This window comes from Dicentrarchus labrax, unplaced genomic scaffold (genome assembly GCF_905237075.1).
Source record: "Dicentrarchus labrax unplaced genomic scaffold, dlabrax2021, whole genome shotgun sequence".
Taxonomy (NCBI): Eukaryota; Metazoa; Chordata; class Actinopteri; family Moronidae; genus Dicentrarchus; species Dicentrarchus labrax.
In genome coordinates this window covers 28,241,607-28,267,380 of record NW_026136720.1, presented here as the reverse complement: position 1 = coordinate 28,267,380, position 25,774 = coordinate 28,241,607, and the positions used below count along the sequence as shown (strand labels likewise).

Here is a 25,774-nt window from a genome sequence, read left to right as displayed (position 1 = left end):
GAAACGTTTTCAAATCGAAACAAAACAGTGCCAGAACTGAGGGCTGTTACACTTCCTCAACTTGCCTCTACATGTCCAGCCGAGTGGGTGATCCACAGCCCATTCATGAATAAGAGTTTAAAAGCTCCAGCGGGGTGATCCCCGGTACTCTGTCCCTTTACAAGCCCTGCGGAGCTGAGTATCACCGAGCCCCCGATGGAAGGAGCAGAGCTGAAGTCTGTCCATAAATGTTTACAGAGCTTCCCAAAGTTCCCGCTGTGGATCATAGAGCACGTCTGGGCTCATCAGATGATGGATGTACAGCAAGGTTGGTTTTTAGGGATTTCTAATCTATGCTTCTTTATATTTTAAATATTGTACTTTGTTCTCCACTACATGTATTGAACAGTGATTCCTGCTGGTTGTTTTACTTCACTCATTAAGAATTTACATGGAAATAATGTGATCAGTTTATAAATTATAATGCACTGTTGCCTTAAACAGTTTAATGTAACAGTGCATTATAACTTATAAATAGTATACTTATAAGTACTTTGAATTCTGATACCTAAAGTGCATTTTCTTGCTGAGACTGCTATACTTTTACTTAAAGGTACTACAAGGAGTTTTTAACTGGTTATGAAACAGTCTCAGTTTGAAACTGAAGCCTCTATATGACCTACAGAAACAAACAAGACCATCAGCAAGAAGATTGGCTGTTTATTTGTAGTTAGTTTTAATGTCTGCTACTGCCAGAATCAACACAAAAGTTGAAGTAAAACATGTGCTACATGACTTTTACTTGTAACGCAGTATCAGGGTTTAGAGTAGGGCTGCACAATAAATCGAAACATTCACAGAATCAATATGCAGATTGCAAGAGCTGCACTGTTTTAATAAAGGTAAAATGTGTGTCAAACAGCATTATAATGAAGCTCTGTAGGGCTGCAGAGATGGCCCAGCCGACAAATGTTGTTGTTCTCCAGATTTTAAAAAAACATGTTTTCCCCAAAAGTATGACTTTTCATCATATTTTTAGTAAAAAATGAATAAAAATAAATAAAATGATTGTGAATCTGTCAAAAAATAAGAGTATGTTATTTTAACAACATTGTGCAGCCCTACTTAAAAGATGTGGTTAGATGTGGGTTACTTTAAAGATGTGATCTGATACAATTACTAATTACTTTTTTATTTTTTTTATTAATTTAGTCAGTAACCTAATCCATGTATCACAATATTAAAGCAATATAACTTGATTATTTTCTGTTACTTTTGGATTCCACAACACCAAATATGTAAATAAAAACAACAAGAAGAAAAGTAATGTCAGTAAGAAGTACTGATGCAAGTCAATCCACCCAAATGTATTGGGTTCTGTCTTGGACCATGTTACACCCTTCCACAAAGTTTCATGAAATATGGGCAAGTAGTTTTTCCCAAATCCTGCTGACAAAGAAATATACAGCACTGAAAACATAACCCCTGTGGCGGTATATAATTAAGAATATTTTGGAGAAGTCACTGTAAAACATAGTAGATCACTCTCTTAAAAGAAATGGTAAAAATCTGCCATGTTTTTCACAGCTGTGGACCCTTCCTCCTGGCCAGAAGTGGACTCCCAGCCTCTGAGCCTTGAAGATTCATGGAGGTTGCGTGTTGCCTCTGCCCAGGTATATTCCATCCTGAGGAGCAGGGACGTGCAGCACTTTGAGAGAGTGATGGGCTTTTTGGAAGCCACTTACAGACTTTTACCTAGACTGGTGGCTCCCATCAAACACATGAAGATCATTTTTGGCCTCAAGACCTTGGTATGGACATGAGTGGTGGTAGAATTTATTTATTCTGCAAGCATTTAAAATCTGTGTTACTTACATGTTCCAGCTGCAGTTGATCCATGGCTGTATTTTTGAAGTTTATTTATATTCTATCTATTGATATCTTGGGAATCGTCTCTCCTCCCAGGTCATTATGTGGATGTTCCGGGAGGGCCGAGGAATGGTTGATACTGTGTTTAAAATAAACCAGTTCTTCCCAAGTAAACTACCTCAATACCAACATCAGTGTGTAAGTGTCCAACTTGCGTGTCTAACGCTCTGCCTTCTCTTAACCCTTTCTCAGTTGATTTTAGTCTTGTGTAGTAATAATTCAACAATTTCATTTAAAGCTGCACTAATCACTGTTTTTATATTAAAGATAATGTATTAAAGTGTAACTACACCCTTCAGTTCTGCTAGCTCCCTCCCTCTCAGCAAATTTAAGAAATACATTAGAGACCTGTGAAAGGGACGTGGTCTCGACACCAACCGGAGTTAGTGACAGACTGACCTCAGCAGTGTAGCAGGAACAGCGAGCTGTTAATCAGAGCTAATAGCAGCTGCTGTCAGACTCTCTGTGTCCGCACTGGAAACACAAAGAGTCCACTGAAGCTTTTACAGTTACTAGAAGCACATTCACAGCTGTTTTGTAAAAGTTTCAGTGTGGTACCTGTGTTGGACCTAAGATAACAGCTCAGAGAGGCTAACTCTCCGGTATGCCTGTGTGTCTATGGGGGGACAGTCAGTGTGGGATCAAGGTAGAGATTGCAGTCCGGTGCCTCTACAGTGTCTAAGACACAAGTCTAAACCACTGCTCCAAAATAGACAAATGCTAAGTAGAGGGTTAGTAAAAAACTAGCATAAACTCCTGTGAATGAGGAATTTGAAAATGAGCGCAGTGGTTTCACAGACTCTCACTCAGAGTGGGGAGGAGGGCCGCCCTCCTCTGATTAGAGGGTGTTAACATTGTTTTTATATATATTTTATGTATAAATGTATATAAAAGTAGTCCAAAACGGTTGACTCTCAATAACTTAATGTCAGTAATATGAATATTGTTATTTATTAAGCTATTATAGAACCTGGTGTGTCTGACCAATGAAAAGCAACATTTAATTTAATTAATTAGCTTTTTATAGAAATCTGCCGTGCTGCCTCTGTGCAAATCTTACCCATTCTTTACCAATGTTATGTGTTCTTTTGTCTTGCACAGAGCCATCATGAAATGCTCCTAATGAGGAAGAACCATCTGGACTTCAAGGCTCTGGCACAAGCACTTGCTATGGACAAGGACAAACGTGAAGATTATATTAAGGTTAGTTTACTTCACCGTCTTTTAACAGTGATAGTAACTGCCAGAGTAGGACAAAGAATGCAAGATAGGATACAAGTTTAAAGTAACTTTTGTTCATGTCAAGTTTGTCAGTATAACATGTTCAAGTGGACTTTTCCTTGACTCTTCAGGTCCCTGACAATTAAACAATCGCCTGGTGTCAGTGTGTTGAATAAGTAGGCACATAGCACTGTTTTCTCTCTCAGCCCCTAACTGTGAGTCCTTTTCGATCCAGCAGGGCACACTACAGATCTACATTTAGAAATAACTCCATATGTATACAAGTCTAGAGATGTCCATGTAGTCAGAATAATTGGTGTAATGAAATTTAAAAGTAGTAAATGATTCATATTGTTGTTTCCTCTTGTAACTATGCAGATCTAATGAACTCTAAACTTTGTGGGGAAACCAGCCAGACCGATATCGATGCAGGTTTTGGAGTGAAAGAATTCAATTAAGATTAGATTACCAATATGGCGGTTGATATAGGGAGTTTTTGAGCTGGAATGTAAGTAGACCTTTTGTATGTGGCTTGTTAACAGATTTTCCACCATTATAACCATGAAAATGAGGTGTTTTCTTAAACTAATAACTTTATAAACATGTAAATAGTTTAACATTTGATATACATTGGGCCTCATGCAGCAACATAATTTTCTGTTAAGAGAAAATGTAAGAAAACCCAACTCCAGATGCACCAAACATATTTAAGCATCCAAATCTGCTCTTACCTAGGTGAGCTTAATCATGAATCCCACTTGATCTTAAATAGAGCCGTGCGGCTGATTGTTTAACATAGGTAACACCCCCTCAACATTTTATAAGGGCAGCTCATAATCTAATCTGAATTTGATATTTATGCATTTTTTATTTTCCTCAAATTTAAAACCTGTTTCTTTGCATTGGAAAAACAATTTGTGGACTGTGAAAACCAGATGTTTTAGTAGACATTGCTGGGAGCTGCTTCTTCTCTCACTATGTGCAGCTTGCCACATGCAGCGCACTCTGAAAATGCAGCGCACTCTGCTGGATGAACTTTGCAGTGGCACCAATATATTACCACAGGCATTTTTTTCTGCATCATATACTAGGGAAAAAAAGCAGTTTTCATATTGCTGCAACTGATATCAATAATATCGGCCAACCGATATATCAGTTGTGCTCTATAAGTTCTAATTGTTGATCTAACTGTTTCCGAGAATTGGTACTCCAGTATTAAAGTTCACTGGGCAAAACAGTAAACAGACAAATGGAGAGGAACATTGTCGACAAAAATAGAAACCCACACTGTTTATCCGTGCACTAAATTAAATAAGCTTTGTACACACAAAATCCACCCAGGTTATATTTCTTAATGACACTGAATCTTGAAACCTTTACATTCTAGCTTTTGCAATGTATAAGTAAACCCAAAGTATGTGTCTAAGCTGTATGCAGATTGGAGCCAGACCAATATATATACCAGCCGATATTGACTTATTGCAGACACACACACATATACATATATGTATGTATTAAATGTTTAATATTATAATATATTGGCGTCACTGCAAAGTTTATCCAGCAGTGAGCTGCGACTTACAATACTGTGGCAATCAGCACAGAGTAAGAGAGAAGAAGCAGCTCTCGGTAATGTCAACTAGAACATATACATTAAATGTTAAATTATTTAACATGGTAAAGAATATTTAAGTTAAATATTCTTTAATAAAGTTATTTGTTTAAGAAAGCAGCCTTCTGAGTACATTTACAGAGTCATATCAGTGCAAAATTCCACTCCAAAATTGGTATTGGCCTCAAGAAATCCTACATCAGTCAGGCTCTAATGCAAATTCTCAAAGTGTGATTCAGTGTTGTTTCCAGGTACCATGCTAAGTGCTTCCTTCCTTTCAGAATCAGATGGAGGAGCGGTATGGTGAACATTATGCCCAGAAAGTAGAAGACCGGCTGCTGCACTATCTACACGAGTTGGAGACTGTGTTACCAGGAGATACCTACATTGATAAGGTGTGTGTTTTATGGTAGTGTGCACTTTAATCTGTGCTTGCAGTTTGAAAGAGGTGCCCAAAACATTAATTTGATAGAAGAGACGTGCAATTAAAAAGCGGTATTAATTATGATGGTGGGACTTATAAACACATTAACAATGTAAAACTTTGCAATAGGGGTGTAAGAAAATATTAAAAGAATTGCAATTTTGTTTTGTGATATTATATCGATTCTCAAAAACACTGCATTGATAGGCTAAACTGATGACTGTGATAAATATAAATGCACAACTCACTGTTTTGGTTGCATAAAAAAAGTCAACTTTGTTATGCATGGGGTGGTGTGGTCTTTATATTGTGACTCATCATCATCATAATAGATCGTCTTGCTTACAGTATCGCAATATATTGCAGTATATTGAATCGTTGACATTGTGATACGTATCGCATTGCCAGATTCTTACTGTTACTTCTAATGTACTGTAAATGTGTTCTCATCAGTACATACTCAGTACAGAGTACACTGAGTAAAGGTGTGTTTGGGCTGTGGGATAAAGATGCCAGTGGAGGACGGTAATGAACACTGTGCATTGCTTAGGGCTGAAACAGCCTGCACTACAAAAACAGCCCTTCTAGAAACAAGACAAATATTCTTAAATGTAACCAATTTTCTTATATTGAGCAAAAAACTTCCAATTGGGTAAGCCAGTCTTCCTTGGCTAAAATTCTTAAAACTAGCATAAAAATCTATCCACTGAAAGATTGTAATGGGCCTTGTCAATGTCAAAACCTTGTTCTATTGCAAACCATTGTTGCACTGTTTAAATTTAACTCAATATCTCAGCACTTGGACCACATAAGAAAGTGGCCCAAATCAGAATTGAAAAGATCCAATTCCATGTGATTTTTGCTGTTCACACTGCCATGAAAAAAATAGGTCTGAGTCAAATATGAGCAGTTTTGCCAGCAGTGTGTATTTAGCCTCACCCTTCCCACCCTCCTCAGGATGGTGAAGCAGGTTGTTGTGCCCCGTCAGGGCCTTAATAGTGTACATTCATCGGACATGTGACAGCAGACCAAAACTCCACAGGGTTCTTGATTGATAGAACATGAAGAGCTTTAAAAATGACAGCACTTGAACTGCCTATGATATCATCACAGGAATGTCTCATTGATTGCATTTCTGCCACATATGAATGTGTGAACTAGATACTGAAGAAAGACAGTCCTGTGACTGAAGAGGAAAAGCTATTGTTGGAAGTAATTACCTCTGACTCCACGACCATAGCAACAACTCTAAAGAAACTGCTGCACTGTGGTAAGAAACACAACAACACACAATCAACAAATGTGAAATTCAACTTTATTAAATAGACAACAGAATATTCTAATAAATTGATGACTTTCATGAAAAAACTGTGGCAAGTCATAATAGTCATTAATTAATGCTTTGACAGCAAAATAGTTTGACACTAACACAATAAAATACAATAATAAAATAGATAAAAGTCAATGTAAACATTTAAAAACAAGAATACAAGGAAATAAATAAATAATTATTCATTAATGGCAGTAAAATATTCTAATCAAAAGTCATGAACACTTTCAGCAGCTTGTTAGATTATTTCTAATGTCACAAAGTACTCCACTCATTTAGCATTGCAGTAATGATGGACAGGATCAAAGTCGGTGCAGCAGGACAAAATGTAGATCGTCTTTTATTCCATGCATTTTTTTCCTTGTCAAAATATAGTGCCTACATTAGCCACAATGCAACTTGACTGCCGACAGTTCGGTCGGAGATTTAAGTGTGTTATGCTAGTAGCAGCTAATGTAGGCACTTATAGTCTTCATTTAATAGTCTTCAGCCCAAATGACGCTAACTCAAGTGACATCACTAAACGCAATTAATCTGACAACTTTTTCACAATTGCAACAGTACTCCCAAGACCTGTAAAGAATTGATGTGTAAAATCGCTGTAGTTCACCTTTAACATAGAACAGAATAAGATGTAATGGTGCTTGTACTCTGTGTTTCCTTTTTATGTTACACTCTGTCTTTGCACCAATGGTAGCAAGATTTCCTTTACGTTTAGCCAATAATGCATTTCTTTCTCTGATGATAATTACACATTTGTTAATTAAAATGCACTGCCTCTCTGTTCCTTTAGATGTTGCCTCCTGTCGTCTGTGCAGGGTTTCTCAGTCATCAGAACATGGAAAGAAGGGCATGGAAAGCTCTCAACTCTCAAGGTCTGTTCTGCAGGGCAACTCTTCAAAGGCTCTACTCAAGTCAGTGGAAGCAAAAACTCCATTTGAGTTTCAGCCAGATGTTTTAAGGTTAGGAGAGGAGGCTGAACAAGATGTGTCCAAGGACAGCCCTTTTTTATTGGAGACTGACAATAATTCAGATGTTAGGAGACATCAAGGAACAGAGGAGGATGGTGAGGTAGTCAAGAGGGTGAAGGAAGAGAGCAGTGACAAGGAAAAGGCAGACATCAGTCAGAGAAGCAGTGAAGGTGTTCAGGAGGTCACTTCCTCTCCTCAGTTCTGCTCTAAACACCAGCGATGGGTGAAGAGCATCCTGCAGGAGTGTCCCGACGAGTGCTCCGAAGAGTTGCTGCTTCAAGCTAATGTTTCTTCATCTCCCCCGTTGTTCCAGTCGTCTTCCTCCACCTCTTCATCACAGGACCTCACCCCGTCTGACCTCGTCCCATGCCCCGCAAACCAACAACATTCACTTCCACAGACCTCCACCCATCTTCAGACAGCAGCTCAGGCATGTGAACAAGCAAACCCTGAAGATAAGCTGAGCTCTCGATCACCTGGATCTTTAACCGGTACTCCTCAAACAGAACCACTACCTCAGGCCCCCTTATCCAGAGACACTGTGCTGCCCGCCCTGTTGTTGCCGGTGGTCCGATTGATAGACATTGCCTCCGTCAGAGGAATCTACCCAACCTTTAAACCCCATCAAGCATCTCCAAATAATTGTACCAGGTCTAGTAAGAAACAGACCACTTCCACTTCCAGTCCTCAGGTCCTAACCTCTCCACACCGCCATATCTCAGGAAGAAATGTCATGGCTCAGGGAACAATGAAAGACTTGTTTACCCAAACAGAAACCAAGGCCCTAACAAATTCCCAAAACACAATACGCAAAGTGCAAACAGCTCCTGTATCTCAGGATGCATGTAACTCTACCAGCTGTACACCACAAAGCAGACAGTCTTTTTCCAGACTTTCAAGGAAGTTTAGACGGGCTTGTACTACCACCAGACATTCACAGGCTCTGGACGGATTCAGTCAAAACCCTTTAGCTGCCCAAACAACCTTCCGGACAAGTTGTCCACCTTTGCCCGACGACTTCAATGTATCTGAGCTTCTTACACAATATGCTTCTACCTCTACTTCTCATTCAGGTACACTGTCCTCTGTTTGTACTGCTAACCAAATCCCTTTATCCGAATCATCTCGACAAGTTCTCCTTCAGAGTTCCATCAAACCTCATCTTCAGACACATAACATCAGTCCTTCTCAATCAAAGACCCTACCGTGCTCCACTGTCATCTCCTCGCCCACCAACTCTGATTGCACGGCTGCCAGATCTGAAACCAGCAGGGTCCAAGGAGCCCAGCTGAGGTTATCACTATCCAGTCAGGCCATGCTGCTTCAGTCCAAGCTGCTAAAGCCCTACGTGAGTCTTACCAGGCTGAGCACTCAGGAGTGTTATCAGTGGACCAAGGGGAGATCCTCAAGTTGCTATGTAGAGTCTGTGGTACAAGGGAGCAATGGCGACAACGATGAGGACAGGAGGAAGGAGGAGGAAGAAGATGAATATTCTTTTGATCTGAACACTCTTTACTCCAGTCATTCTTCAAGCTGTGACAGCGAGGACTCCCTTGAGTGCGACCCTGACTACAAACCTCGCAATAAAAAGAAAAGACTTCTCTATGAGTATGTGAATGCAAGGAGCCAAATTCATACATGACATTTGAGCATATGGACTATAGGCTGACAGATACTGTATTTTTTAGATAAATACTTATATCGATACTGATAACTATATATTGGCCAAGTGTACATATTTTTTACATATGCGTATAACATAACAATCTTGATAAGGATCCATTAGATTCTTTTTTAAAGAATTGTCACTAAGATACATACTAAGTGGGACATTTTACTTACTTAAAAGTCAGTGTTGGTGCTTTCTGGTGGACAAACCATGTAATGGTAACACTGTTTCTAAATGATTGGAAAACCCAATTTTTACATTTCTGTAGTGCAATTTCTTGTTATTGTTCCTGTTACTTATCAGTTTCTTATGATTCTTAGCTCTTTTGTGGAGTTAATTTAAATACCTTTTTTAGAAGGACATGATGAGATCTCTGGCTTCAACTATTGATTGAAGGGTGGTGACTGAACTATTGGACAAAAAAAAGACTAATGTACATGTTGCTTCATTCATTTATAAAGCTGTTGTGTGACCTTATGAATTTCAGAGTGTTCAATTCAAGCGTTCTCATTAGAAAGCATACAATTTGAAAGGTCTTTAATACCCACCTGTTGTCAGTTATTATCATAGCATTTCCTGTTTTGTCTGTACATTTGTTGACAAATCAGTAACAAACATCAACTTCTCATCAGAGCCTTGTTTTTCTGTTGGTCAGTTGGTTGGTCCACACTGAGATGTCGCTACTTCTGTACCAAATGAAAAATCTCTCTACTAGATAGACTGGCACAACATTTTATACAGATGACATGATTGCAAGATGACATATCCTATGACTTTGGTGATCCCCTTACTTTTCCTCTAGCACCACCATGAGGTTTATACTTTACACTGTCTCAACTTGGTGGTGGGGTTTTTTGGCTTCTGAAGGGGGATGCAGCAGAAAAAAAATTGAGAACCACTAAAAGCAAGAGTGTGGAATACCTTGTCGGTTGATGTAAGGCAGACATGGACCCGTACCCCACGGACCACCCACTCATGGTCATGTCTACTTTTCTTTGGCCAGTTATGTGCCTTTCTCCTGAGTCAGCCAATCAACTTGATGGAGGTCAGCTCTGTATGGAGGACTGTCCAGTGGCACGACACGGCACCAACTCTCCATGCTGAAATGTGTGAACAAGACTGGTTGAAAAAAATGATATAGACGTGAGCAGTGTATCACCAAGGGTCAGCAGTGAGGTCAACAGTAACCCCTGCTGTTTGCACACATGTGTTTACACAGTGAATCGTAGATAGGGCCTTTGTGGTGGAGGTAAAATGAGGACACTGGTTACTGGCTTTTGCCTTGAGGATTGATTTGTAACTGCCCTTGAATGATACATCCTGGACAGAAAGTTCAACATAGAATGAGCATAAGAAATGGCCTTCACCTCAGTTCAATTCAGTCATTGAAGATTTTTGTGGGGAAAATAGAAGTCTGGGGAGTGATTAAGTCTACACATTTCTGAATATATTTCCAAACTGACCTGGTGTGGAAAGGACCTACCCAACACTACACTGGTGTGGGGACCCAAACCAATTCTAATTCATTCTCCCAGATGTCATTCTGCATATGTCTTGCAAGCTGAGACCCAAACCCACCTGTTTGACTCAACCTAAGTGGTACTGCCAAATTTGAGACCTGAAGCTGTATTTTTTCTTTATTTCGTCCTTTACAGTGGTAGTAAGTGAAATGTACATGTACATTGGTGAATCAGTGTTAAATCATCTGTTAGCTCAGAAGGGGCATTGCAACGTTTTGACGCAAGAGAAGGTTCAGACTGTTTTGGTGTCTTATTCTCTTGAGATGTGCTTGTGGGAAATTGGTTTTGACTGGTTTTGTTGACAAGATAGCTTAGAAGAGCTGTGAACATCACTCTTAATGGTCTTGTTCTGGTTGGTCTTATAGAAACATGGCGGTTTAAAATGGTGGAATAAAAACAGTTCATTCTAAGGTAACAAAAACACAATGATTCTTATTTTTAGGTGATTATACACTAGTGAAAACATACCTATGAATTTTATATTACATTTCTACCAATACATTTTCCTAAATGTTACACACTGGAGCTATAGATTAATTCAATTCAATTCAATTCAATTTTATTTGTATAGCGCCAATTCATAACAGAAGTTATCTCAGGACACTTTTCAAATAGAGCAGGTCTAGACCGAACTCTTTATAACATTATTTACAGAGACCCAACAGTACCACCATGAGCAAGCACTTGGCGACGGCGGCAAGGAAAAAAATCCTTTTAAGAGGCAGAAACCGAGGACAGACCCTTCGGCTCTAGTTGGGGAGAGAGACAGAGAGAGACAGAGACAAAGGTGCACAGCAACAAAAGTAGCAACAACTACACTAATAGTAGTGACTGATGATGATGAACATTAAGAAGAAGACGACTGCGACAACAACGATGGGGGACAATGAGCATTGATTATAGTAATAATAGTAACTGTAGTCATAATAATAGTAGTAGTAATAATAATAATAATAATTATAATGATAATAATAATGATAATAATATCAGTGATATTAGCAATGGCAGTCAAGCAGGACCATCAGGAGAGGAGCTTGGTAACTGAAGGCTCTGGCTCCTGTTCTACTTTTAGAGACTATAGGAACCACAAGTAGCCCAGCATTCAGAGAACGTAGTGTTCTAGAGGGGTAATAGGGTACTATGAGCTCTTTAAGATATGAAGGGGACTGACCATGAAGAGCTTTATAGGTGAGGAGGAGGATTTTAAATTCAATTCTACATTTTACAGGGAGCCAGTGCAGAGAAGCTAGTACAGGAGAGATGTGATCTCTTTTCCTAGTTCCTGTCAGTACTCGTGCTGCAGCGTTCTGAATTAATTGGAGCGTTTTAATGGACTTATTGGGGCAACCTGATAATAAAGAGTTGCAGTAATCCAGCCTAGAAGAAACAAATGCATGGATTAGTTTTTCTGCATCTGTCTGTGATAGTATGTGTCTAATTTTTGTAATATTACGTAAATTATTACTTTACAATATAACAAACCCCAAACCCAGAGAGATCTGACATTTCATTCATTACTGACCATTAGCTTCTGAGGCTAATTCAAAACATAATTGTCAGTCACTCTCAGTCTGACAAAATGTAATTTATAATATACTGTAATATACTTGTATATCACACAATGTCACATCAAGTCCATTAAACCACCTACACCTAATATGTTGAACCCACATTAATCTAGCCCCAGCAAAATAAAGGTGTGCTAAAGGTGTTTTTTGCTCTTTATCTTTCTTCCTTTAATTTATTTGTGCCGTCCATGTCACATGTATTTTGTTTGTGCACAGATGCCATAACCAGCAGTGAGAGACAGACTGACCAAGGCTCTTGGCAAAGCGACAGTACAGGGTAAATGGCAGAGTACAAAGTGTCAAGGGGTATACTGTGTGTGTACTGAATCATTATATAAGTCTTTATCAAAAGGAAAATCCATCCTAAAATGGAATATATATTATAACATTCACAGAATTTTAGACAATATAGCAAGACAAGATGGAAATCACAGAATCATGCTTGCAGTAATTATTATTAGTGACTGGCTCTGACGGCACTTAAAATGTCTATTTGAGCTATTACACCCAACAGTACAACTGATTTATTACAATGAATCAGAAAATTCTTCTGATTAACAAATTAAAATGTGGTCAGAAGACAATTAATAATTCTGTTTTAGGGTGGCTTTTCCACTGATGGCTTGTATCTATTTATTTATTTATTCTCAGGTGTACTAGCTGTGAATGTTTACTAGGTTTTTTCCTCTTATCGGTATTGCATCAGATGCATGTGTTGTTGCATGTTCCCACCTCATGATGTAAAACTGCTGTGTGTTTTCTCTTTTCTTTGTGTGGTTTTCTTATGTAACATATAGCAGCTCGTGGAATGGTCATATTTGGTTGTGATCCTGTAGCATTTAGCTACAGCCTCACAGAGCCACTGTGGTCAGTTTCTCAAGGAAAGCACAATACTGGATTTTGTCATTTGCTTCACATGTGTTTGACGTTATTTTTAAAATGTTTTACCTTTCCCTTTTCAAGGATGATTGGCCTCATTTTCCTGTCTGTAGTTCCATCCTCCCTCCCATTTCGAAACTGGGAGCTGTCCTGTTGGCCACTTAGCTCCACTGGTGTAGCTGGCAGTTCAGTGTCTTTCTCAATGGCATGTTAATAGTAGGTCTCTGTGGATGACAGATTCCCTCAGTACGGCTCTGTAGATTACATAACATTCATTAAAATGCACTGTTTATGGCCATTGTGCTCTGGCCTAAATTTGCAACATCTTAAGCATGTAGACGAACCGTTCCAACTCTACAGTCAAAGCTTCGACTGCTTGAGTGCGTGTTGACTCCCCCCACCATGTTGATTTATGAAACTGAGAGGTTTTCCCCTGACGGAGAACCAGACAATGACTTTGCAGTTTTGGATGAAAGCTGAGATCAACCTTAAGGGCCACACAGGCAGCCAGAACATCGTCTCACAACCTAAACCAGTCCTTTGCTCACTAGTGTTGTTGTTGTCAAGTCATAAAGGACAATAAAAGGGTCCACAAAAAGCTTATATTAGGAGTGTAAAAATGCATTGCGAGACAGTTACTTCAGCGATACAAATACATGAAGTTTCAAATCGGTGAGAACGATTTGTGTTATCAGTCGTGGTATCAAGGCGTATTCAGTTTCACTTCACAAAAGGAAATATGCATTGTTTTGCAGTTTATACCTTACCTCAGAATAAAAAAAGGGTTCTATAATTTGATAAAGAAAATATATTTTGTACATTTTTGACACGCTATTATATATGGGGTTAGTTTTCCACAGATGCTGTTTAAGTATGACCTGCTTTCCCCCCCTAAATTGCAGTTCACTGAATGTAACTGAAGGAAATACCTTTGAAAGATGACCCACATGCTTCCAGTGGAATAACACCATCTTCACTGTGTTTTGTCTAAGCTATACTATTTGTCTGTGTGACATATTGATTTAACACAACGTGACTGCGTGGCTAGAGACTACTCGCATCTGGCAAACACATGAAATCATAACATGTTGACTCGGTTTTTACCCTTACTATGTCATACCCATCACGAATAAGTAACTTTTGGTCTGGGCACTGAGCACCAGAGAAGCAACGGGCTAATGCCTTACAGTCTGGGCCCAAAACAACTGCCATTGGTCGTGCTTGGACAATTAATGAGGGAATCTGTTATTTATTACTATTCAAATTATTTATTTCGAGCGCGGGCCCAAAACAATTTGGTCCGGGCCTGATGTTTTAAAGCTCTAAATCATAGGCCTTTTTCACAGCAGACATTTTGACTTGTAGGAAAAGTACAAGCATTGCTCATAATATTAAAGCAGCTATAATCAATGTTTTTTATTAATAATAGCTCACATAGTAGCTACTTGTATGTGAAAGGAGTCAGCTGTAGTGATGAATACACACCCGACTGCAATTTCCCTAAACCCTGTGGAGCTATAGTGCCACCTTTAGCTTATTGTTTTGGTTTTCCAGCTCACAACTTTAATGTCATAGTGTTGTTTTCGACCACAACAAGGAGGAAGAATGCTTTCTTTTACTTATGCAAAAGAAGCAATACCACAATGTAGAAATACTGTTTTTACAAGCATCCATTATTAAAATGTAACTTAAAGGACCAGTGTGTAGGATTGTGTTGCATCTAATGGTGAGATTGAAAATTCCAACAAACTGAAGCTCAACTAAAGTAAAGGAGAAACTATGGTGGCTGCAAAACACGAAAAATGTGAACGATCTAAAGCCAGTGTTTGTCCATTCTAGGCTTCTATAGATATATGGTGGACTCCGCATCTTTAGATAAAAACGTCTCTTTCTAAGTTAACGAAAAAACAAAGATTCTTATATTCAGGTGATCATACACTAATGAAACATACCTATGAATATTATATTCCATTTCTGACAATAGATCCTCCTCAATGTTACACACTGTTCAGTGTGTAACATTTACATTTATTTAACATTTACACTACCAAGAAATAGAGTAATTATATTTTCTTTGAAAGCTTGATCTATAACACTGCATTATATATATATATATTAAGTTCTTCTTATGATTTGTATGTAAAATCCGAAATTGGAAATCATGGTTGTGAAATAAATGTAGTAAAGTATATAAAGTAGTATGAAATAGAAATACTGACTGAAGTGTAATATTTTTTATTTTGAATAAAGATCTTCAGTATTTGTAGTTTACTGTAATATTTAGCTACTTTTCATTGTCTTCCCTGCTGCTATGTTGACGGACCCGCACTCTGTTTTGACGCCAGTGCGTGTGACGCACTCGTGCAGACGCCGCAGAGCTGTGCGTGAGACCCGTCCCTCTGTACCCCCTCGTCCTCCCGCCGGTAATTGATCACGTTAAGGAGCTGAGGTGGTATGGTTCTGGTTAATGATGTAAGAGGGGTGTAATGGCACAACCCTCAGCCTCCACCAATGGAAATATGGGCAGGGCTCAACACCCATTTTCGGGGATCTTGCTATAAAACCGGCTTAAATCATCCCATACTGTCCACTTTGTGAAAGAGTTATTGACCTGCCCTGCAGCCTTTTTGGAGAGAATTTCTGTTGAATATTTAATAAGGTAAGTACAAATAGTGTTCTTTTTTTAAAAAGTTTTATCATTTCAGTTTTATCAATGTTCTGATGCAGCAAATGAACAATTAATGGAGAGGCATTATCATTTAAATGCATGTTTTCAAGATGTTTTTAACCCGTTGTGTTGATTTTTGGGATATATATATCATCGTTGATCAAGTTGATCTTCCACAGCTTATATGTTTAGCACCGATAGATTCATTATAAAGCCTATGTGAGAGAAAATATGGTCTTACTTTGGACTTTGGATGACTGAACTTAAAATAACACTTTGAGAACACAGCAAAATTAATAAAGAAAGCTTATAATGTCGATCTAATAATATTCTCTGAATATGCAGAATGATGATCATTAACCCTTTCAAGCCTAATAAAATATGAATAAGAATATTTGAATCTTTATCCCTTGTTATCCTCAACAACAAGTGTCAGCTCTTTTGCAGTTGTGCATTTTTATTACCAAAGATACATTTCCACTGTTTAAGTAAAAGTAAAATATACTCAAGTATTAGCAATAAAATGTAACTCAAGTATGAAAAATAAAAGTACTATTTATGCAAAATCACTCCTTTTATAGTTTTACATTATTACATATTTTATAGTAACAATGATAATAAACTTTGTAATAATAAATACTTCTAATTAACTTTTCAAAACTTAAACAATTTCAGGACTGAGGCAAATAAAATCAGACATTTAACATAATACAAAGTATAAGGAATAAAATACCCAACAATAAAGATAAGACCAGCAACAATAAAAATGAAACGGATAAATAAATACAGTGATGGTATCATTAATAAAAGGCTTCTTTTTTTTTTAAGGATAAGTTTTAAGGAGGGATTTAGGAGATGTCACTGACTCTGCAGCTCCTCAGGCGACGAGGTCCAGAGCTTATGGGGAGCAGAAGTTCCACAAAATTATGTTATTGGGTTATTGTTATTGATTAACATGTAAGGAGCATGTTAAGGTTGGAGTAGGTAATCTATAACAAATCATGATATTTTAATTGTGGCAAATGTCTAAAGTAACTATACTGGACATATTAACGTAGTCGAGTAAAAGTATGAAGTAGCATAAATTTGAGAGTAGCTCAAAATTAAATGCAGTAAATACAGTATTGAGTAAATGTACTTTTCATTACTGGAAATATCCTTATATTTTGCTGCTCTAACAATTCTTGTCATCCTCATCAGTTCCAGGATGGATAGTAAGTCATACTTGGTTCAGATGAATGGGAATGGAGTCCACGGAAAAATCCCAGTCAATGCCAAAAGCTTAAATGGCACCGGAGTCAATGGGAAGGGAGTGCACGGGCATGCCATCCACCATGTCAGTGTGAATGGCACTCTGTATCCGGCCAAAGTGAAGAGCCGCAGGCAGAGATGGGAAGTGAAGCCCTCAGAGATGGCCAACAACACGCTCAACCCCATCAGGGCCATTGTGGATGGGATGAAGCTCACCCCAAACCCAGATAAACCCATGATCGCACTCTCCATAGGTAAGGGGGTTTATGCATGAGGAAATTGGTACCACTTTTGTTGCTAATGTGCAATGCAAATTATTAATTAATTAATCAATAAGCCAATAAGCAACCAGACAGTCTTCACATGAAGAATCTTCAGATTAATCCAGTATGTGTGACTGTAAGAATAACTATCATCTTAGATTCGTTTTTTAAGATTGGAAACAAAATAAAGCGTTTTGGCCCATAGCTCCCACATCACACATTAAAATTTTTAACAACTTGGGTACAGCTTCTGCTGGACGGCTTGGATGGTACCTGTTTGCAGGTCTAGTTTATGTTTGTTTTACTATTTTCTACTTATTCTACTTGCTTTCTATCTAGTATTTTTTGACTGATTGATTGATTCCTCAGGGGATCCCACTGTGTTTGGAAACCTACCCACAGATGGGTCAGTGCTTCAGGCCATGAAAGACGCCATAGACTCCCAAAAATACAACGGCTACGCTCCCTCCGTTGGTGAGTCCCACTAATCAGCAAACAAACTAAATCCAAAGCAAACATATTTAAATGTGCAGAGAAGGACAGAAATGGCTTTTCACAATAGCAGATGCATGAAGATGAGATGTTTTGGTAGGTTTACAGCTACATTAGGCGACTCTACTATGTTAGTAAATCACATGCGGTCATTGATCTTCAGCTTTTTTTTCACAATCCGTGGGTCTAATGCATCTTTGTTTGCATATCTTCTGTGTCCACCGGCAGGTTATCTGAAGAGCCGGCAGGCAGTGGCCAACTTTTGCAGCTGCCCTGAGGCTCCACTTGAGGCAGAGGTGCTGACTCCTGACCCTCTTTATACTTTTGCTAACACGCATTTTTTTTTCATGTTCTTTCATCCTCATTCCTCTGCAATGCTACCTTTCAATCTGAACCTCAGTATATTACAACTTAGTGTATTGTTACAGCAAAATGACTTACATTATATTATAAGAAATGTTATGCTGACAATAAATAAGCCTATAATCAGATTGTGAAACATCAGAGTGCATGTCATGGAGGTTAATCAACTTATTACAGTGACTTTATTCAAGTCAAAGAATAGACACTGTAGGGTGTTGTTGTTAGTATGGATGTATGGTTTCAGTGCTCTAAAAGTGAACCCACCTTCCCTCCTAGGATGTGATTCTGACCAGTGGCTGCAGTCAGGCCATTGACCTGGCTATCAGTGTCCTGTGTAACCCTGGGGACAACATCCTGGTCCCATGCCCAGGTTTCTCCTTATATAAGACTCTGGCTGTCTCAATGGGCATCAAGGTCAAACTCTACAACCTGCTGGTAAATATACTATTTATTATTTTGATAAAATCTATTTAAAGTGTGTCCAGTGCAGAGATAACTTGGCGTACTATCATCTACAATAACATGTTTGAGATATCTTTTGCCTTTGGTTAAGCAAAATCTGTCAAAAAGTTTCTAACAACTGTAAGTTGTCTTAGTTTACATAGTATGTGTGGAAACCAGAACAAGCTATTGTGGTTTTAGGAGAAGCTGGAGCCATTTATTGATCATAGTATTAAAGGACCAGTGTGAAGGATTTTGTGGCATCTAGTGGTGAAGTTGCAGATTGCAACCATTTGAATACAGGTCACTCTCCGAGTGTGCAGGAGAAACTATGGTGGCCATTAAAAAACGCGATCCAGATCCAATTTAGAGCCTGTGTTTGGTTTGTCCGTTCTGGGCTACTGTAGAAACATGGTGGTTCAACATGGCTCCCTCTGTAGAGGAGGATCCACTCTCTGTAGATAAAAAGTTAGCAACAATGAATGAGCAGCCAATGGTCAATGGCAGCTGAGAAGGATATACTATATAACTGTTACTGGCTGTTAAAGACATGATACCTTCCTGGTACAGCGTCCACCACTACATCAGTCTAACCTGACTGTAACAGGTTGCTTTTTCATGTTTTTAGTAGTAACTCTCCCTAAACATCAGCAGAACACGGGTGTGATATTCCACACTATAAAGGCTCTGTTTTCATACTGACTCTCAGCTTTAATTTGCAGCCAGAGAAGTCATGGGAGGTTGACCTGCAACACATGGAGAGCCTGATTGATGAGAGGACATCCTGTATAATTGTTACCAATCCATCCAACCCATGTGGCTCTGTCTTCACCAAGGAGCACCTACAGAAGATCCTCAAAGGTTAGCTGCACTTCTACCCCTCTCTGGGGAAATGAGTTTTGAATTGGCACCACATAATCACAGCATTTGCCTCATCTTAGTGTAACGATGAAATGTTTTCCTCAGTGGCTTCCAGACACTGCGTTCCCATTCTGGCTGATGAAATCTACAGTGATATGGTGAGTACAGCTACACACAGCAACACAAGTAGCACAGGTTGGCAGGTGGGCTTGGCCAGCGAGACACATTTTTCATCACAGTGACAGCAGAGGTTGTGTTTCATCCGGTGGTATTTGCCCTGGCTCTGGATGCTGGGTGGACTGTCCCACATCAGCACAGCGGGGATTAGGGGGCCATGTGCTGTGAATGAGGCCTGGAAGCAGCAACCAGTAAGGTCAGCAGGGGCAAGCAGTAGACGTAGGCTCGGGGGATAGCTTTTTACACTCAGGCTGCGTGAGTGCACATGTTCAAAAGTGCCACCCTGTCCATATATGATGATTTATCACATGGTGGTTGGAATGCATATTTAGATGTGCTGCTCTGTCCAGAGTAAATTCTTGGGGGAAACATCATAAATGGCATATATCAAATGGTATCTTAGACTCCATTTTTAATGCCACAGCAGGGGCAAGTGGGGCACTGACAGGGGTGGCATAAAGTATGTGTCTGAGCTTTCCAGTAATTCCCAATTGCAATTCCAACTCTGTTTATGGACCCCAGTCTGCAGAAATATTCAAAAACACCAGGTACATTTACAACAGATGCAAAAAACTGCATGATTTTTGCCCCAAACTGCATCCCTTTAGCATAAAGTGGACATGTCTGCAAAGGGGAGACTTGTGGGTACTCATAGAACCCATCTTCATTTAGATATCTTGAGGTCAGAGGTCAAACGATGCCTTTGAAAATGGCCATGCCAGTTTTTCCATTGCTTTGTAGCATTATTTAGTCCTCCTTCCTGACTGCTAGCATCACATGGCTGCTGCCAGTGGATGCAATAAAGGGGACAGATGCGTGAGCCAACCCTTTGAACATGAAAATAACCGGATTTAATCAGAAAACAGCACTTTCAGCACGTCCAGTCCAAAGCGTTGGCATCAGCATTGGCCTTGACGAAGTATGTACTGATCAAACTTTAGTTGAAGGTCATGCAAACATGTACACAGATACACACACAAACACATAGAGAGGCAGGAGCACACACAGGCAGGCTGAATGTTGTTTACCAGCTCAATAAAAAGGGGGAGATAAGGTAAGAGTTGAATTGTCTGCTGCAGTAGTTTTCCACTTAGGTAACAATCTGATAAAGTAAACACAAATCATGGGAGGTGTCTAAAGGCATCGTTGGTTCACTGAATATCACTTTAGTTTTCAGTCTTTAGTCAGGTACAAAAAATAAAATGTGCCATTCCATCACTGGTGTAAGTGGAAAAGTTTGGGATTTGGGGTTGTTGGGTGCATCCGCAACTCCACCCCCACCCCACCAACCACCAACCAACCTTCACCATCTGACCATTTCACATTAAACGCAAGCAGAACCAGAATGACTTTGCATTTTTCTGCCCGCATGTGTTTGCAATTAATGCAGATGTCGGGTTTTGGCAGCAGGGACAGGGGAGTGATGGGGGGCGTGTGGTGGGTGGAGAGCTGGGTTGGGGGTGTGGTAATGAGGCCTTCTTTTTTATGACTTGAGCGTTTGGAGGCTAGGGGGGACAGGGTGTCTGTGAACTGCACCAGCCAAGCAAGGCTCAGTCGGTGGGGCATTACCCCACCCCCATCCTCTCCTTCATAACAGCCTCAGCAGTAAATTCTTTTTTTTACAATGCATGTCTGTCTGAGTTCATCATTATTTTAAACTTTTAAAATTAATTGGTTTTCTTTATTCACACTTTTCATTTGTTCTTAACTAGTGGCTAGTCCTAAAAGTTGTTGTTATTAATAATTACTCCATGTTTTTCATTTATATCCAATTTTCCAGTCGACTGAACCTCCCTGTACTGATCACAACGTTTAAATGTTTTCCGTCTATTGCTAAACTAAAGATTTCTGTGATGGGAGGGGTGGCGGAGTCAGCCACAAGCCAAGAACTGCATTAAATCGGAGAGCTATGCAGACACATACACTGTACAGGCACATTTCAGATACATTGCTGTTATGTCATAGCAGTCTGGCCAATAGGACGCGGGGCAGTTCCCCACTCAGCGTCAAAGATACTGAATGGTTTTAATGAGAACCAGCTTTATTTTCCCTTACCCTCGCTGTCTCTCTGTGTACTCATATTCTTTCTTTGGTTTTTTCCTTCACCTCCAGAATACATATATAATCAAAATACATATATATGTATTTAATTTGAGCTACTGAAAAAGGCAAGCTATTCATGTAATAGATGATGAAAAATAAATAATTTGCTCAAGTAGGGATCAGGTCATTTGTAGCTTTAAAGCTATAGTCGTCAGTAGTTTTACCCTATTCACTTTATACATACAGTTATTTTTAAAAAAAAGACCTGTGAACATGGATTAGTTTGCCCACCATGCCTCATTTAGTTCATGCACCTGTCCTCAGGTTTTCCCAGGTTGCAGTTGTCCTTCCATGGCGTCTCTCAGCAGTGACGTTCCCATCCTTTCCTGCGGAGGCTTGGCTAAACGCTGGCTCGTCCCCGGTTGGAGGATGGGATGGATCCTCATCCACGACAGGAATAATGTATTTGGATCCGAGGTACATAGCCTTTTTTGTGTATTCTTTTAAGGCAAGACACTAAGGGCAATGCTTTTTCATGCACTGGTCAATTTTGAGATTTTGGGCTTTTTTGCTTCCATAACATGTCTTCTTTCAGACTAGTGGACAGAAACACCCATAATACACATTCAGATGTTTATTTTACTATACTTTTTCTGTTTGCATCTGTAGGTTTCTCCTAAATCCACCAAATGTTATTATTAGATAAGGCCTCATCTGCTAATCTAAACATACACTTTCAGGAAACTTAATACAAAAACTAATTGTCTTAAAGTACGTAATCAACTAAGGACGTTTCTGGTGATATCTATTTGTGAATTGTTTTACACTATTCCCCTGTAGTGTCTTCCCTGAACACAGAGACAATAGAAAGACTCCAATAGATCGCTGTTGCATTTAACTATCTATCAAATGTGGTATGTCTCCTCTGAAGATCCGACAGGGTCTGGTGAAACTGAGCCAGCGTATTCTGGGAGCCTGCAGCATCGTCCAGGGTGCCCTGGAGAGCATCCTCAACAACACACCTCAAAGCTTCTACAACAAGACCATCAGCTTTCTCAAGGTAAGCAGAGGGAGGATGGATTAGGAACAAATAAAATATTTCTATATACAACATATCTTCTTTATTTAACTGGGACTAATACTTGATCACAAGACTGTTTAATGATACCCTAGACACATAAACTGGCCCTCTGGCCCTTACCTGGACAGTGTTATTTGTGCTCAGCAGAAACCAGTGCTGCCCCATGTTGCTTTGCATAATGTGGTTATTCAAGTGTTATAAATTATAAATACAAATATCCTAGTTAAAATATGCTAATGTTGATTCTGAAACTTATATAAGACTATGGCTGTAAGAAAATATAAATACAATTGAATATCACAATATTTTATTTTGTGATATTTAAACCCCCAACCGCTCAGTGCAGCAACTGGGGGTTACGTAACTTTATATAATAATAATAATAATAATAATAATAATAATAATAATAATAATATTAATAGGTTTTAAGTTAATCGCAATATATTGAATAGAGTTGGGTATCATAAAAAGTGCCAAAAAAGAAGCACAAAATGATGGTTGTCGGCATTAAAGAACAGGCTTTTTGCTTTTTTTTTATTGCTAAGGCACTTGAAAGTATACTCAAATATTCTAACACTTAACAAATTTACACAGCAAATTCACATAAAAAATAAAACCTCATCCAACTATAATAAAATGAGGCATCATCTGTGTTGTGATTCAGTTCGGTAGATATTGGTCGTATAGGAACCCAATCCTAATATTGAATCGTAACCCCTGTATCGTGATTAGAAGCACAATATAAGATTTATATCAATCAGTATGTTTAGGCCCTGTACAGGAACCATAAAAAATCGACTCATAATCCCTTTAAACTTACGGGACAACTATTTCATGTGTTCTATGTCATTTTGTGTCTGTGAGACTGATTGGGTGGTTGATCTTTTTCTTCTTTAGTCCAACTCAGAGATATGTTTCAATGAGCTGTCCACCATCCCCGGCCTGAACCCCATCATGCCTTCAGGAGCTATGTACCTCATGGTCAGTACCAGGTGGTTTTATGTTGAACATGGACACACTAACAAATCGTTTTTGCGTCATGCTGACTTTGTAGTTAAAGGGGGAAGTTCAGTTTTCTTGTTCTCCAGAAAACCTGTGTCACAAACTGGATGCATGGAGCTTGAAAGACATGGGCATTTGGGCAATTTTAACCATTAGTTTTGTCTGATTTGTTTCTTGCTTCTTTCCCCAGATTTGCAATACTAAATTGCTGGTTGGAGTGACCCTTTAACATATGTATTAGCACACATTAAATAACCATTTATGGTAGTTTAGTTGATTATGAATATATGTATGTATATTTATGTTTTGGACAAAAACCTCAAGAAGTGGCTGCCTCCAATTTATCATATAAATGACAATAGCTATAAAAAGCTGATGTGTTAATAAAGCTACAGTAGTTTAGCAAAAAGGTATCTTAAAGTTCACTGAGCCAATGAGCCAAACTTAATGGACAAAGTAACATTTTACACCATAAATATTTCACATTCAGATTCTCATCTCACCTACCTATGCATGTGAATATAAATGTTATCCTCTATAATTCTACAGTATTTTATTAAAGCTGCAGTATTGTTGTGCCTGAAAAATAACTAATCAGAGCGAAGAAAGATAATTTCTTGAGTGTCATTCCCAGGACATCAAATACAGACATTTTGGGACACTGGGAATGAGATTCAACAACCAATCTTTCTCGGCTCTAAATGGTCGTTTTAATTTAGGCCCGGAGCATTCACGCAAATGCCATTAGGAGCACTAGGAGGAGCCAGAGGAACCAGATTTTTTTCACAGATTATCTGTCTCATGTTCAACTGTCAGGATATAGTGAAAGTTTCAGTGAATATGACAAAAAGTTATTTTTATGAAAAATGACCTACTGCAGCTTTAAATTAATGGTGGTTTGAATATGAAATTGAGGTTCTTATAAGAGGGAATCGTGTGTGCACATTTGTCCAGGTGGGGATCGACCTGGAGCACTTTCCAGATTTTAAGAACGATGTGGACTTCACTGAACGACTTGTGACCGAGCAGTCTGTCTTCTGTCTGCCTGCTTCAGTAAGACACCATCCCTTTTTTTTGTCACTGCTCATCCATCAATTTGTCCCTACATCTGACTACACACTTCAACTTAGAATATGAAAAAAAGTAGTCAGTTTAAATACCTAAGTGTATACATGTTCTGTCCTCTTTCAGGCATTTGAGTATCCTAACTTCTTTCGCATTGTGGTGACGGTGCCGGAGGAGATGATGCTGGAGGCTTGCAGTCGGATCAGGGAGTTCTGCCAGCGCCACTATCGGCCCTGCAGCCGCGACAGCAATGATCTGGACCAGTGATGCGGCAGAGCTGGACCAGTCTGACTGCATGGACCTTGTGGCCTAGAGAATGGGAGAGCTGTCCTCTGGTCGCATATAGGTTTTATTCCACCATGTTATTCAGTTAGAGATGTAGAAATCTGATGTCAAAACTGTATTCACATTGTCATCACCATGGCAACAAAAAGCTTGGAAGCAACATATCTGATGGTCCGTTGATGGTGTAATTTGTGATGTTAACCGTATGAAATGAGCAGACTTAATATTTATATTTTATACATCCAACTTATATTAACCTCTACTTGTTTTTGTGTATTTATATAATTTGTTTAACGCTTTGTATGTCAATGTTATGTAACTTCTTTGATATCGACTGCAGGATCATAAACTGTGCATACTGTATACACCAGCTGGCGTCTTTGCTGTCATAATTAGGCAAAGTGAATATATATTTGAATACGTATTGATATATGATATTGATAATCTTCTGCATACTTTGCTTGTGCTAGAACTCTCAGTGCAGTGTTAGACTGCATCGGCATGCTCTTTATCAAAACCTTCTCTGGATGGTTTGTATGTCAATTGTGTTTCATCATGAATCACACACATATATATACATTTGTATTTTTTATTTTTACAGACACAAAATTTTATTTTGTAGTTTTTTAATAGTTACCTAATAAAACATAAATTACCTGTTGACATGACTGGTGTTGATT

General features: G+C 38.9%; 2 protein-coding genes and 1 long non-coding RNA gene across 5 annotated transcripts; 2 read left to right on the top strand and 1 right to left on the bottom strand.

Moving 5' to 3' along the window:
* The first annotated feature begins 7 nt into the window (after positions 1–7).
* LOC127353694 (uncharacterized) lies at positions 8–9,612 on the top strand. The gene is made up of 7 exons (XM_051383174.1): positions 8–307; positions 1,567–1,790; positions 1,945–2,046; positions 3,010–3,111; positions 5,023–5,136; positions 6,327–6,435; positions 7,289–9,612. Exons 1-7 carry the CDS (start codon positions 196–198, stop codon positions 9,106–9,108), a joined length of 2,583 nt encoding a protein of 860 aa, XP_051239134.1. The 5' UTR covers positions 8–195; the 3' UTR covers positions 9,109–9,612.
* Positions 9,482–13,504, bottom strand: LOC127353807 (uncharacterized). 3 transcript variants are annotated; one of them, XR_007881355.1, is made up of 4 exons: positions 13,447–13,504; positions 13,172–13,356; positions 10,057–10,235; positions 9,482–9,544 (listed from the first exon to the last, which is right to left on the bottom strand). It is a non-coding gene; the product is annotated as an uncharacterized LOC127353807 (long non-coding RNA). The 3 variants fall into 3 exon arrangements; XR_007881354.1 differs by having other exon boundaries at positions 10,057–10,254; positions 13,172–13,492; XR_007881353.1 differs by having other exon boundaries at positions 13,172–13,492.
* A 2,089-nt stretch (positions 13,505–15,593) lies between these two features.
* Positions 15,594–25,757, top strand: tat (tyrosine aminotransferase). Its single transcript, XM_051383239.1, has 12 exons — positions 15,594–15,761; positions 16,971–17,275; positions 17,654–17,758; positions 18,005–18,072; positions 18,416–18,574; positions 19,303–19,441; positions 19,547–19,599; positions 21,986–22,138; positions 22,593–22,721; positions 23,640–23,723; positions 24,699–24,797; positions 24,936–25,757. The coding sequence occupies exons 2-12, from the start codon at positions 16,978–16,980 to the stop codon at positions 25,074–25,076; spliced, it is 1,428 nt and encodes a 475-aa protein (XP_051239199.1). The 5' UTR covers positions 15,594–15,761; positions 16,971–16,977; the 3' UTR covers positions 25,077–25,757.
* The last annotated feature ends 17 nt before the right edge of the window (positions 25,758–25,774 follow it).

Excerpts from the sequence above, each read along its gene's own strand:
- LOC127353694 (XM_051383174.1), top strand. The coding sequence starts at position 196 with ATGGAAGGAGCAGAGCTGAAGTCTGTCCATAAATGTTTACAGAGCTTC. Across the intron at positions 308-1,566 it reads GATGATGGATGTACAGCAAG|CTGTGGACCCTTCCTCCTGG; the intron begins GTTGGTTTTTAG and ends TGTTTTTCACAG. Across the intron at positions 5,137-6,326 it reads GAGATACCTACATTGATAAG|ATACTGAAGAAAGACAGTCC; the intron begins GTGTGTGTTTTA and ends TGTGTGAACTAG.
- tat (XM_051383239.1), top strand. The coding sequence starts at position 16,978 with ATGGATAGTAAGTCATACTTGGTTCAGATGAATGGGAATGGAGTCCAC. Across the intron at positions 19,442-19,546 it reads CCTACAGAAGATCCTCAAAG|TGGCTTCCAGACACTGCGTT; the intron begins GTTAGCTGCACT and ends TGTTTTCCTCAG. Across the intron at positions 19,600-21,985 it reads ATGAAATCTACAGTGATATG|GTTTTCCCAGGTTGCAGTTG; the intron begins GTGAGTACAGCT and ends ACCTGTCCTCAG.